Source organism: Heptranchias perlo, chromosome 38 (genome assembly GCF_035084215.1).
Source record: "Heptranchias perlo isolate sHepPer1 chromosome 38, sHepPer1.hap1, whole genome shotgun sequence".
NCBI lineage: Eukaryota > Metazoa > Chordata > Chondrichthyes > Hexanchiformes > Hexanchidae > Heptranchias > Heptranchias perlo.
Genome location: NC_090362.1, coordinates 4,955,329 through 4,970,128, shown reverse-complemented (window position 1 = coordinate 4,970,128; position 14,800 = coordinate 4,955,329). Strand labels below are relative to the sequence as shown.

General features: G+C 48.0%; 1 protein-coding gene across 1 annotated transcript in view; it reads left to right on the top strand.

The window, feature by feature from the left end:
• Positions 1-12,405, top strand: part of dapk2b (death-associated protein kinase 2b) — a 138,791-nt gene extending 126,386 nt beyond the window's left edge. The window contains exons 10-12 of the mRNA XM_067973324.1: positions 7,326-7,415; positions 7,519-7,602; positions 9,258-12,405. Coding sequence (XP_067829425.1) covers positions 7,326-7,415; positions 7,519-7,602; positions 9,258-9,338 — 255 coding nt within the window. The 3' untranslated portion in view covers positions 9,339-12,405. The remainder of the gene's footprint in view (positions 1-7,325; positions 7,416-7,518; positions 7,603-9,257) is intronic.
• Positions 12,406-14,800: the final 2,395 nt, after the last annotated feature.

The following is a 14,800-nucleotide window of genomic DNA, read 5'->3' as shown; positions in this document are numbered from 1 at the left end:
TCTAGAGGTGACAAAGGCATGGATGAGGGTTTCAGCAGCAACTGAGGTGGGGGCGGAGACAATTGATATTATGGAGGTGGAATTACTAGTGATTGGAGAGGGTTGTACACGAGATTGCTCTGTTTGATGGATAGGGTGAACATGAGTGGTCTTTTCTCACCTTTCCCTTTATATGTTCTTATGCACCACATGAGCTTTCAGTATAGGCTGGTCTTGGAAGACCCTGGGCGCTAAATTGGGCCATGTAGCATCCGTTTCGATGCTATGCGGCTTCTCGAACATCCAAGATGGCGTCTTAGCACACCCACGTTTCCAGCGCCGGGCGCCATCTTGGTATAGGAGTTAGCACATGTGCAAATACCAAACGCCGGAAGCATGTAAAGTAGGGAGAAAATGTGTGCAATCAGTGTGCAACGCTGATTTAAAGTGATAGGCACCATTTTGGACCTTAACGCTCAACTTAATGCACAGTCTTAACCACGACACCTGAAAGTGTCTTAGAGTGCCTGGAGGGCCCCCCAACATCGCTATTTAAAGGGACCATGCAAGTGTTGCAGGTTAGTTGCTGGATTATTGCTTCTGGCTGCTGGAGGAATAGGAAGTGTTTTTTGAAGCTCCCTATTCTTACTGAGAGTTCCTAGAGTACATTTGAGAGTGGTTTGGTAGGTACTGCCTTACGGTTTGGAAAGTTACAACCGTGATTGAACAACGTTCCTGGCAACCATGGGCAGTCTGCTAGGGCTCCCGCTGGGCATTGAGCATGACTGAGAGCATGCAGAGAGGCCACACTCAGCAGGTCAAGCTGCGAGGAGAGGGAGGACGAGGAGGCGCAGGGCACTGAGCAGGAGGCCCTATCCAATGTGGGCCTTCGAGGACCAATTCTCTTACCTCAACATGACCGAGGAGGATTGCATCCGATGCCTGAGGTTCACCAAGGAAGCCGTGACCGAGATCTGTCAACTGCTGCAGCCACAACTGCAGCCTCAGCAGGGCGAGGACAGCATTGACTGTGGATGTGACGGTCATCATGGTGCTGAACTTCTACAGCTCAGGATCATTTCAGGCCTCTGCTGGCGACATGTGCAACATCTCGCAGTATGCAGTGCACTGCTGCATAAGGGAGGTCACCGACACACTGTTCGAGATGAGGAACAGGTTCATCTCCTTCCCTTTTGACAGAGACGAGCAGAACGAGCGAGCACAGGGGTCCGCTCGCATTGCTGGCTTCCCCATGGTGCAGGGTGCCATTGACTGCACGCACATTGCCCTGCATGCCCCGCACATCAACTCTGCTGTCTTCGTCAACCGAAAGGGCTTCCACTCCCTCAATGTACGGTTGGTGTGCGACCACACGCATCGAATCATGGAGGTCGATGCCCGCTACCCTGGCAGCAGTCATGACGCCTTTGCTATGTGGCAGTCCAACGTGCCAGCTATCTTTCACCCGCCTCAGCAAATCAAAGGCTGGCTACTGGGTGACTAGGGCTATGCCACGATGCATGACTCTGGTCAGGAACCCACACACACTTGCACAGCAGGCTTATAATGAGAGCCATGCTGCCACACGCAACATTGTGGAGCACACCATAGGTCTCCTGAAACAATGCTTCCACTGCCTGCAGTACTGCACTGAGCGGGTGGGCAGATTCATGGTGGTATGCTGCACAAACCTCACCATCATGAGGGACCAGCCTTTGCCATCGATGATAGGAGAAGACCCTGAGCTAGAGGCGGCTTCAAACTGCACCATCTCAGCATGGGCTGCAGTAGCCTGGCCTGGCTGGCTGATGGGCAACAACAAGGGCACAGGCGGAGTGGCAGGGATGGAGCAGGAATGCTATCGCCCTGCTGTCCGACTGACGTGACGCCACTGCCACTCTCCCGGGGCGGCACTTCAGCAATCCTGGTGATCAGCTGGAGAACGGATTGCTGGAGTGCTGTGACGCCCTGGAAGCCCCGTTCTACAGTGGTCCCCAGAGCCACGATAGCAGCAGTTTGAGCAGCAACTGTAGCTTGCAGCCCTTTGATCACATCGGTTTGTGCTGCAATGGAAGCCAGGACATCGGTCATCGGACGCTGTATCATGGTGGGTTCCACAGGTGTGCTGATGGAGGTGACCACCCATTCCGCATTGGAAAGGATGGGCTCCAAGATCTGCGCAAAGCCCTGTACCAAATTGGACCTTATCATTGTGCGCAGGCTTTCTGGCAGGCTTTCAAGTGCCCAAGCGTTTGGTGGTGAAGATCCATCAGCCGTCTTCTGTAGCCTGGCCCATCGAAGTCCTCATCTGACTCCTCTGCAGCAGAACTAGTGAGGGACCTCGCCCTCCAACGAGCTGGCAGCTGTGGTATCCATTCCCCACGCACTGACTCCTGTGCACTTGTGCCCGGTGTTTTTTTTAATTCGTTCATGGGATGTGGCTGTCGCTAGCGAGGCCAGCATTTATTGCCCATCCCTAATTGGCCTTGAGAAGGTGGTGGTGAGCCGCCGCCTTGAACCGCTGCAGTCCGTTTGGTGAAGGTTCTCCCACAGTGCTGTTAGGAAGGGAGTTCCAGGATTTTGACCCAGCGACAATGAAGGAACGGCGATATATTTCCAAGTCAGGATGGTGTGTGACTTGGAGGGGAACATGCAGGTGGTGTTGTTCCCATGTGCCTGCTGCCCTTGTCCTTCTAGGTAGTAGAGGTTGCGAGTTTGGGAGGTGCTGTCGAAGAAGCCTTGGCGAGTTGCTGCAGTGCATCCTGTAGATGGTGCACACTGCAGCCACGGTGCGCAGGTGGCGAATGTTTAGGATGGTGGATGAGGTGCCAATTAAATGGGCTGCTTTGATCTGGATTGTGTCGTGCTTCTTGAGTGTTGTTGGAGCTGCACTCATCCAGGCAAGTGGAGAGTATTCCATTACACTTCTGACTTGTGCCTGGTAGATGGTGGAAAGGCTTTGGGGAGTCAGGAGTTGAGTCACTCACAGCAGAATACCCAGCCTCTGACCTGCTCTTGTAGCCACAGTATTTATGTGGCAGGTCCAGTTAAGTTTCTGGTCAATGGTGACCCCCCCCCCCACCCCAGGTGGGGGATTCGGCGATGGTAATGCCGTTGAATGTCAAGGGGAGATGGTTAGACTCTCTTTTGTTGGAGATGGTCATTGCCTGGCATTTGTCTGGTGCAAATGTTACTTGCCACTTATTAGCCCAAGCCTGGATGTTGTCCAGATATTGCTGCACGAGGGCATGGACTGCTTCATTATCTGAGGGGTTGCGAATGGAACTGAACACTGTGCAATCATCAGCGAACATCCCCATTTCTGACCTTATGATGGAGGGAAGGTCATTGATGAAGCAGCTGAAGATGGTTGGGCCAAGGACACTGCCCTGAGGAACTCCTGCAGCAATGTCCTGGGGCTGAGATGATTGGCCTCCAAAAACCACTACCATCTTCCTTTGTGCTAGGTATGACTCCAGCCACTGGAGAGTTTTCCCCCTGATTCCCATTGACTTCAATTTTACAAGGGCTCCTTGGTGCCACACTCGGTCAAATGCTGCCTTGATGTCAAGGGCAGTCACTCTCGCCTCACCTCTGGAATTCAGCTCTTTTGTCCATGTTTGGACTAAGGCTGTAATGAGGTCTGGAGCCGAGTGGTCCTGGCAGAACCCAAACTGAGCATCGGTGAGCAGGTTATTGGTGAGTAAGTGTCGCTTGATAGCACTGTCGACAACACCTTCCATCTCTTTGATGATTGAGAGTAGACTGATGGGGTGGTAATTGGCTGGATTGGATTTGTCCTGCTTTTTGTGGACAGGACATACCTGGGCAATTTTCCAAATTGTCGGGTAGATGCCAGTGTTGTAGCTGTACTGGAACATCTTGGCTAGAGGCGTGGCTAGTTCTGGAGCACAAGTCCTCAGCACTACAGCCGGGATGTTGTCGGGGCCCATAGCCTTTGCTGTATCCAGTGCACTCAGCCGTTTCTTGATATCACGTGGAGTGAATCGAATTGGCTTCTGTGATGGTGGGGATATCGGGAGGAGGCCGAGATGGATCATCCACTCGGCACTTCTGGCTGAAGATGGTAGCAAACGCTTCAGCCTTGTCTTTTGCACTCACGTGCTGGACTCCGCCATCATTGAGGATGGGGATGTTCACAGAGCCTCCTCCTCCCGTTAGTTGTTTAATTGTCCACCACCATTCACGACTGGATGTGGCAGGATTGCAGAGCTTTGATCTGATCCGTTGGTTGTGGATTCGCTTAGCTCTGTCTGTAGCACGTTGCTTCTGCTGTTTAGCATGCATCTAGTCCTGTGTTGTAGCTTCACCAGGTTGGCATCTCATTTTTAGGTACATCTGGTTCTGCTCTTCTGCACTCCTCATTGAACCAGGGTTGATCCCCTGGCTTGTTGGTAATGGTAGAGTGAGGAATATGCCAGGCCATTAGGTTACAGATTGTGCTGGAATCCAATTCTGCTGCTGCTGATGGCCCATAGCGCCTCATGGATGCCTAGTTTTGAGCTGCTAGATCTGTTCTGAATCTATCCCTTTTAGCACAGAGGTAGTGCCACACATCACGTTGGATGGTGTCCTCAGTGCGAAGACGGGACTTCATCTCCACGAGGACTGTGCGGTGGTCACTCCTACCAATACTGTCATGGACAGATGCATTTGTGACAGGCAGATTGGTGAGGACAAGGTCAAGTGGGTTTTTCCCTCCTGTTGGCTTGCTTACCAGCTGCCGCAGGCCCAGTCTGGCAGCTATGTCCTTCAGGACTCGGTCAGTCGTGGTCCTAACGAGCCACTCTTGGTGATGAACATTGAAGTCCCTCACCCAGAGTGCATTCTGTGCCCTTGCTACCATGGTGCTCAACATGGAGGAGGACTGATTCATCAACTGAGGGAGGACGGTAGGTGGTAATCAGCAGGAGGTTTCCTTGCCCATGTTTGACCTGATACCATGAGACTTCATGGGGTCCGGAGTCAATGTTGAGGACTCCCAGGGTCACTCCCTCCTGACTGTATATCACTGTACCGCCACCTCTGGTCGGTCTGTCCTGCCGGTGGGACAGGACATACCCAGGGATGGTGATGGAAGAGTCTGGGACATTGGCTGAAAGGTATGATTCTGTGAGTATGGCTATGTCAGGCTGTTGCTTGACTAGTCTGTGGGACAGCTCTCCCAATTTTGGCATAAGTCCCCAGATGTTCGTGAGGGGGACTTTGCAGGTCGACTGGGCTTTGTTTGCCTTTGCCGTGTCCGGTACCTAGTGGTCCGATGCCAGGTGGTCCATCAGGTTTTATTCTTATTGTGACTTTCTGTAGCGAGATTGTACAACTAAGTGCTTGCTCGGCCATTTCAAAGGGCGATTAAGAATCAGTCACATTGCTAGGTTTCACTATGTGCAGATCCCTCCTCTAACCCAGCCTCTAAACGACGCGCAGTGTCAGTTTCTAAGCTGGTGGATGTGAGTGTCAGATCGAGTGACGGTGTGGATCAGTGTCCCCCTCCTCCTCCTCCTCCTCCTCCTCCTCCTCGGACGGTGCCACCACGTGTTCTTGGGTATCTGCAATGACAAAGGGAAACAGGTTGAGCTGTGGAGTGGGGAGAGGAGCAAGTAAGACATGCGTGCTGACAGCATCTGCAGCACGCGAGTCAGAAAAGATTATGGGAGGAGGGAGATGTGGGAAACGAGAAGGAGCATTAGATATGCAGAGGCCCCCTTCATCGGGACCTCCAGCGTGGCATGTGGTCACGGCTGCAGTCCAATGATCCGAAGCACTGTCTCCTCTTTGGGGGGTGAGGATGTGTAAGCATCCCCGTCCACCCTCTGGTCTCTCCTGCTGCCGGTTGTTATGCGCCACCTTCTCCTGCAAGACAGAGGACAATGTGTCAGTGAGTATCCTGCAAGGTGTGTGGGTGATGTTCCTGTCGTAGTCGAATAGCTGCCAGTGTGTGTGGCCTGCAAGTGTGGTACTATGTGAGGGTGAGATGCAGCATGCCAAGTGCAGCAATGCGTATGGATAGGCAGTGTTTGTTGGGTGGGTGACAGGGAGTGTGATGCGTGGACCAGTGGTGCAGTTGGTTGGATGTGCCACTTGACACTTGCATTCACTCACCTTGACCACTCGTGTCAAATCATTGAACTTCTTTTGGCACTGCACCCACATGCATTCACTTCCTGTGCCACAGCCTGCCAATGCCGGCGGAGCTGCAGTCTGGAGGGTGTCCTGCCACCCTGCGGGTACATGTTGGCCCTCCTTTCATATATCCCTTCCACCAGGACCTCCAGTGCATCATCCGAGAAGCATGGGGTCCTCTCTTGCGCAGGTCCTGCCATCCTTGCAGCTATCTTTCTTTCCTCCAAGTGGACTGTGCACGTCCCATTTAAAATGTGCACCCGCACCTTTAAGAGGTGGCTGCACGGAGATATCATGGGAAGTAGCAAGTAGCTCGAAATTCACGTGCTGCCTGCGTTGGTGCCATTGGGAGCAGGGTAAGAGCGGATCACGCTACCCGCGCCCAAAAATGGGTCCTATCGAATTTCTCCTCCCCTCCCCTGGCTCTGACACTGCTCTGATAACTCCTCAAAATGGTTGTTTTTCTTTGCCAGTCTTTTCACATCCTTTCCTGCAGGTGCTGGTTTGTGGTTGTATGGGTGCCAGCATCCTCTAACATCTCACCCAAATGGCCGTTCTTCATAGGTGAGCCAAGGCCATGCGTGTCAGTGGGCTATTTCACCATGAGGGGCATTACAACCGAATCCGATCCTGCCCTTGCTCGATGTCCATAAACATGCGTCTTCCAGTTGAGGACATTGGAAGGTGCAGGAAGCAGGAAGCCTGGCCAAATTTTCCCTCCATGGCCCAATGGCACTAAGACCTATTGTAGTTCTGTCGTTGCCACCTCAGGTGAGATCAGCTAACTCAACACAAAAAAAGGATCAAAACTGCAATCATCCTGATCTGAATGGTTCAGGATCGCTCAAGGTATGTCTCTGCCCATTGGGCTACTGGTTACCTGAACTATGTCTATTTGCCTAAACAAGCGCAATCTGACATGTAAATGTTCGTGTATCTAGAGTGGAGTTTGCTCCAACCTAAAATTCTGCTTTGCATCACCGACCGGTTTAAACACCATTGAAATCATTGTTATGAATTTACAACTCCTTGAGTCACTTTGAAATTTCAATGTTGTTTTACACGTCCAGTGCAGGAAATGTGATTCTAGAATCAGGAAGCCTAATGGATGATGCATAATGAGCTCCTCATTAACATGGGTTTCAATATCTGGAATTTCAGTCATTGCTTTTAAAAGTGATTTATGATTTCTTTTCTTTCAGCCATTGAATAAATGCCAAGCGCTCGTCAGAAGGGAATCTGTTGTTAATTTGGAAAATTTCAGAAAGTTATATATCAGAAGGAAATGGAAAGTAGGTGAAATTCAGACTCCAGTATGGTAATAAAATAATTGCTTCTTGTTAACGGCCTTTTGAAGCTTTCTTTGTAACTAATAAATCTCCCATTTCTTTTCAGCTAACTTATAGGATTGTATCATTGTGCAATCATTTCACTCGTTCGTTCCTTAAGAAAGATTATCTAAAGAAAGGAGACATTGCGGTAGGTGGACCCTTGATAACGGATCTTCACAGCAAGTTTGTTTTCTGAACTTTTATGTACCAACCCCAAAGATAATGGGTTACGTATTCCTCTTCTTTCCCTTAAAAAAGGGTTAATAACCCTAACAGCCACTGACTTAAAATAGTGGGTGAGTGATTTTGCTGTAGCCGATTTCAAGCAATCCAATTTGAACGCCCCTGCCTCTTCCCCCATGGCTGCTCACGTTGTAGCTCAGTTTCTTTATCATCCTGCTAGCTGGGCACCACAGTCCACAAATGACTGTTTGTTCGGAAAACCTCAGCTGGAGTTCTTGCCCACACAAAGTTCCCCATGCCCACCTGCCCCATCCTTGCCGAGCTTTCAGTGTCCTTGTTTACGAATCCCTCTATGGCCCTGCCCCACCCTATCTCTACGATGTCCTCCAGTCTTATTGCCCACACATACTCTTCTCCTATAACTGTGTTTCATTTCTCACATCAGTCATCCTGATTGTCTAAATTCATTTATGTCAGACAAAGGAGACATTCACTCCACAATTCTGGGCTGGATTTGAACTCAGGTTCCAGGGTGAGGGCCAGTATCTAACCCTCCGTCATCCAGTGCTCTCAAAAAATTATTTCCAATCACATGGAACAAAAAATAACTTTTCTTTCCTCCAATGAGCTGTAGCTCCAGTGGTAGCACTCCTGCCTCTGAGTCAAAATGTCGTGGGTTCAAGTCCCACTCCAGAGATTTGAGCACAAACTCTAAGCTGATGCTCCTAGTGCAGTACTGAGGGAGTGCTGCACTGTCAGAGATGCTGTCTTTTGGATGAGACGTTAAACCGAGGCCCCACCTGCCCTCCGATGTAATGTGGATATAAAAGATCCCACAGCACTATTTGAAGAAGAGCAGGGGAGTTCTCCCCAGTGTCCTGGCCAATGTTTATCCCTCAACCAACATCACTAAAAGCAGTTTGGGGATTAAATTAAGCCAAGTACCCCCCCCCCCTTTTCTAAAGCACTACGCCTTACTCCTAAGACACTATAATTGGGGATAGGAAATGTGCACGCACTTCCAACTGGAAGTACGCCGCCCGCTATTTTGGGAAAGGACAAATGCGATGTCTTTTACCCACGCCTAAAGCAGGTGTTAGGCCCTTTGCATATGCAAATAAGAGGCCTAATGCCTGCTTCAGGTCCCCACTCCAACATTGGTTTGCCTTGAATCAGTCAGCGCCAATGCAGGGAAAACCAACTCTAAACACCACGTAAGTGAAAAAAAGTTAAGTACTTACCACGATCACTGCCCCTCCTGGTCCCGCAATCCCCGACCTCCGATCTCCCTCCCCACCCCCACGATCCGACCCGACCACTTGCCTGTGTGAACTCCTACCACAGCACCATCTACATTATGATGAGGTCCAAGAACCAAAATTCGGGGATCCTCGGACCTCACCTTTTAACACTGAGCGCTCTCAAATTTAACCCCCATTATCTGGTCATTATCTCATTGTTGATTGTGGGACCTTGATGTGCGTAAATTGGCTGCTGCATTTCCTACATTACAACAGTGACTACACTTTAAAAAGTACTTTGGCTGCAAAGCGCATTTTTGACATCCTGAGGTTGTGAAAAGGCGCTGTATAGATGCGAGTTCTTTCTGTCTGTTTTTAGAGACCGTACGAAAGTGACAATGAAGATGAGAGTATCAAAAGAAGAGCATCCAGACCGAGGAGGCGCAGCAGCACATCGTAAAGAGACATCTGATAGTGTTACACTAAAGAGGAGAAAACCGAGGGCCGGTTTATCGCTGTACTTTCTGTTAGAATTAATGAAACCTGAACTTCCCAGCGGTTGTGTCGGGCACATTAAATGGACAAATGCCACTTTTAACACGAGGACAGATTGGATGAATTATGGGTGGGCCTGTGCTAACAATAGTAATGTTTTCATTGATGAGGCACTTCTGAAGGAAATGTGTGCAATATATTTTTTTTTACAACTCATTGTATTTTTTTTCTGTTTAGACCAGCATTTGTTGATTAAGAGTCACAATCCTGTCTTGCTCAAATACCACTCTTGCGATTGTTCCAACACATTACACCCCAGGAGCTGTGAGACGCAGTTCTCTGCCCATGTGATGGGCTCTCCATTTCAGACATGCCACTGTGGATAGTTTGAGTGGAGATCAGACACTTTGCCACAGGGGAATAGGGCTGGGGGAGGGAGAGATAAAGGAATGGAGGGAACGTAGGTTTAACGTCGTCCTATTAAAACTGTACGTCCTACAGTGCTATTAGGGGCATTTCACGTGTGTGGGTGCTGGGAGAGTACTAGCATAGGATAGTAATACTGTTTACTTGCTTTCTGTTGCATGGTGAGTAATGCTGAATTGCACCTCTGTCAGTTTCTGCAGCCAGTGAGTCAAGGTCACAAAACCTGTAGAGCAGTAACTTGGGAAAGGAGCATCAGTGAAGAGGAGGCCAAGCGCAGTGAGCTCTGGTCACACTGACTGTCACCTGGTTTCCATCACCATTCATTTTTATGTAACCGTTGCTTTTGATATTTTTAGATTTTAGACTTTTTTTTAAACTACAATATTGATGAAATGAGCAATTTTATGGTACAACATAATGCTTGCTGCATGAGATCTGAAATGATTGTCTGTTTTATATATAAGGAAAGTAAATAGAGAAACTATTACTGGTGTATTTAACCTCAACAAGGATTTTAAAGAGCAGCACCTCCAAAATGTTGAAAAGCATGTTTTAATTCTTGGCATGTTTGGACATTGTTACAGATTAGTGAGTCAATTCACTGAAAATCTAAACAAAGCCATAGCACCTTAGAGAGTCAGCCTTACTGATAACCACACGTGTAGTAACAGTCCTGTACTGACCCTGTTTTCTGTAAGCTGGTTACTAGCCCAGATTTTCAATTACTGTAATACCATGCAAAATATTAGTGCCTGATGCCTGGAAATAATTGCCTTAAACAGTTCAAACTTAATTTTGCCAGTGTTTGGTTTACATACGTAGACCTGCAGGGTTAATAATACCTTCAGGTCCACTGCCTGAATCTTCTTGATGATTTATTTTTGGAAAGTGCATTTTAGTGTCACCTATTATTCAATAAAAAAACAATTTTACAATAAAGTAAATAGACTTTATTATGTAACTGTCTGTCAACAAAAGCCAAATGCTTAATTTGTGTTTTCAGACAATCTGAATTATTGTCAATGAAGTGAACAGATTTGTTGTTCATTCAGTAACAGTGCACCAGTCAATGTATGGAATCTAAATATTATACACTGAAAATTGTGCCGTGATCTTCACAGATCTGGAATTGTGGATAAGTGTCATACTTCAAAGCAGGATTCATACTTGCCGAACTGTCAGAATATCCCTCCTGTCCCTCAGCGCATTTGGGCTTTATTCACTGCTGCTACCTTTGTCTCATTCTTGGTCGTTGCATCAGACTTTTGGCTCCTAACAACAGAAATCTCGAGTAGTAGGATACAATTTCTAAATCATTCAGAGTCAATGATGAGCATGCCACTTTAAGCCACTGATTTAAAATAATCCATCAATTCCAACTACATTTGTGCAGAGGAATTGTTTTAACATACCCATCACTATTTTGCCATTCAAAACAATTAGAGCGTGAGATGGTACGAGAGATCGAACCTCCATGTCTTCCCATTATATTCATCAGTTAAAACACTAGAACCATAGAAAAAGATTCAGCACAGAAGGGGGCCATTCGGCCCATCGTGTCCGTGCCGGCTCGAAGAACAACCAGGTGCCCATTCTAATCCCACCTTCCAGCACCCGGTCCATAGCCCTGCAGCTTACAGCACTTTAGGTGCAGGTCCAGGTACTTTTTAAAAGAGTTGAGGGTCCCTGCCTCTACCACCAATTCGGGCAGCGAATTCCATACACCCACCACACTCTAGATTTAAAAAAAGTTTTTCCTCATGTCCCCTCTAATCCTTCCACCAATCAGCTTAAATCTAAATGTCCTCTAGTTCTTGAACTCTCCGCTAGGGGAAACAGGTACTTCCTGTCTACTCTATCTGGGCCCTTCATAATTTTGTACACCTCAATCAAGTCACCCCTCAGCCTCCTCTCCTCCAAGGGAAACAACCCCAGCCTATCCAATCTCTCCTCGTAGCTGCAGTTTTCAAGCCCTGGCAACATTCTTGTAAATCTTCTCTGCACTCTCTCCAGAGCAGTGGTAGGATCTGTACCCAGCTGAATTATAGTGAGGAAAAAATAAGTCACCATAAAAATCTTGCAAGGGTCTGTTTGGACAGCCCATTTCAACAAGGCAGAATTTGAATTGTTCCCAATTCTAAATGTTATAAATGGAGATACAGTGCTAGATCAGACTGGCCGACTGGTTAAACTGTGAGCAGCTGAGTCTTCAGATCAGCAAGGTTACAGGTTCGGTTTCACTCTGTATTGAGTTCACTGATCTCAGCCCAAAGGCAGCAGCAGGAGTACGACTGCTACGAAAGCCTCTGAACCTGGTTTAGAAAGGGGAGAATAGGCCAGAGTTCCGACCCTGATGGCAATCACGTACGTCAACATTGGGCGAGGATGTTAAAGAAAGAACCTTTTGAAGAGTAGGCACTGTTGTAATGTAGGTAAAAGCAGCAGCCAAATTTAGCAATTTAATGACATTTAAATACTTCATTGGTTTATATTACATGGTGCTTGCAGATACGTTCAGTAAAGACCTTGCAGAATGCTGCCAATTTTGTTGGCCCTACATGTTCAGCGTTATTTGGATTAGGGTCTTTGATCGACAGGCCTCACTGCATATTATGTGCGGGGGAAGGGTTTGGGCAGTGGGAAGTTCAGGTCTCTCTGGTCAAGCTGATGGTCCTGGGTCTTTTCAGCTCTGTAATTTTGGAGGCTGTAAGGGACGTAGGCTCCAGAATCCTTTGTTAACTTTACCCAATCCATGTACAGCCTATGTATCAGGCACTCAGATTGGTTAATATTGCACCATTACATTATTCATGTTTATAGTGTGGGTTGTTAAGTTGTGATTAACCTCTGGAATGCACCGTCTTACAGCTAGATGACAGAGCTGGGCGAGTCCAGGGGCTTCAGAGAATCCTGTCCTTCTGGGAATAGGCTATTTAGATATGGAGAGGGGTCTGGAGAATAATAAGGCCCATCATGTGCCTGACATTCCCAAGGATCTTTGACCGTAAGGCCTAGAGTTGAGGTAAGACCGAAATGTACTCATTAGATGAGTGTGGAATTTGTGGAGTTAGAAATGTTGTAGTCTTCGGACTGGCGATATTTTTAATTCTATTGTAGGTGGGGGTTGCAGCAGTTATCCTTTATACCCTCTGCCAGTTCTCTCTTGTTGGTGGGTTTCTCGGGCATCGCTCTAAACAGCTCTGCCGGCATTCTACGTTTTCTGTTGTCATGGAGGATATGTATGGGGTAGGAGGCGTGTCCACAGAATTAGTTATTATGGAGTTAGAGGGTGTGTTCGAGAGAAGTCGTGTTTGATCTGGAGGTTAGGAAAGAAATCCTGGGTCAAAAAGATGGTGTAAGGACATGTTCTGGCCTCCGTGGAGCACAGTGCTAATTTTGGTGATTTTCTTCTCATGGCATGTCATGAAACTGAGCACTTTTGGTAGATCACAGCTGCATCATCCTGGCAAGAGAGCCCACAGACCCATTGGCATTTCAATGCAATGCAGGTCTTGCTCCAGGCTGCTAGTGATCGTGATGCTTTAGGATGCTTTGGGGCTCTCGAGTCATTCTGTAGTTCTGGAAAGGGGATGTGTGAGGAGGACGGGGTTGATAAGATGGCACTCACCTCCATTCACAGGCAGTGATTGTGTGTAGATGCCCTATACCAGCTAATGACTCCCTGAGGCTGTGCTGCCCAGTAGTAAACAACAGCATCTTACATTTGTGGAGAGCTCCTTGTTTGCAGGAAGATCACTGAGTGCTTTACAAGAAGGAGCAAGAGATGTAATGGACCTTGAACGTATGGAAACAGGAGGGAAATGGGGGGACTAGGATAGCTGAAGAGGATTTTAGAAGGCTTTTGAAAGTAGGGAAGGAGGTGGCAAGATGGAAGGAACTGGGGGGAGAAATTCAGAGGGCAGGAGCTTCATGTGGCAGATGGAGAAAGGGGTGAGGTCCAGTGTTAGAGGAACCAGGATGTGCAGGGATGTAAGGGAAGTGATCACTACAGTAGGATGGAGCAAGTTCATGGGGTGAGTTGAAAATAAGTTTGGGAATTTTGAAAGGAAATGCTGGAGCACTGGTCGCCAGCAGAACTGGGAAACGGATGGTGGTATGTGACTCAGTGTGGATGAGGATAAGGGCATTGTTTTGGTTGAGCTGAAGCTTGTGGAGAGCTGATGTGAGGGGGAGCCAAATAGAAGGGTGGAGCAGTCGAGCCTTGACGTGATGAAGGCATGGACTACGGTCTCAGCAACAGGAAGGGAGAGATGAGGCAAGGGTGGGTAACGAGAAAGTGGTGTTCGTAATGGAGTGGATGTGAGGGAGGAAGCTGAGCTCACGGTCGAACAGGTCGCTGAGGTTTTACAGTTCTTGACTTGGCTTCAGATGGCAACCAGGAAGGAGGTTAGACTTCAGTTCAGAGGCTGGGAGATGCTGATGGAAGTTCAAGTAAGGAAAAGTTAGTTCATCCCTTTGCTTGGATAGTTGGAGGCACAGCCGTCCTAACCTTAGTCTCCTCCTTAACCTGAGGATCCCAGAAATTAGCCAGTCAAGGTCCCGAACTGTTGTGCCATGATAAAGACATGCAGCATCTGGAGATAGGGAAGATGGGGGAACTGCTCACACTCCCTAGCAGCAAGTAGGGTGCCCCATTAACATAAATGCTGAGGGTGGGTGCAGGAAGATCTAAGAGGTCTTGTTACTCTCGTGTGTATGTACAACCCATCTTCACATATGCAAGCTTTGAGCTTTCATATTTTTATTCTGAGTTCATTAATTTGAGAAATGCTGGGGAGGGAACACATAGAAAGATGTCATCTGCATAGAAGTCAAGATTGGCAATATTGTCCCAAGCTGTGTAACTTCCCCAATGGCTGGGCAACTTAATTGGCAGCAGAGTAAAGTGGGACTGATGTCCAGGGTAAAGTTGTTGCCTCATTCTTGTGTTGTGTTTTCAGGGCAGTCTGGAAGCAGGTTTGTGTTGGACTCTCTCCTGTG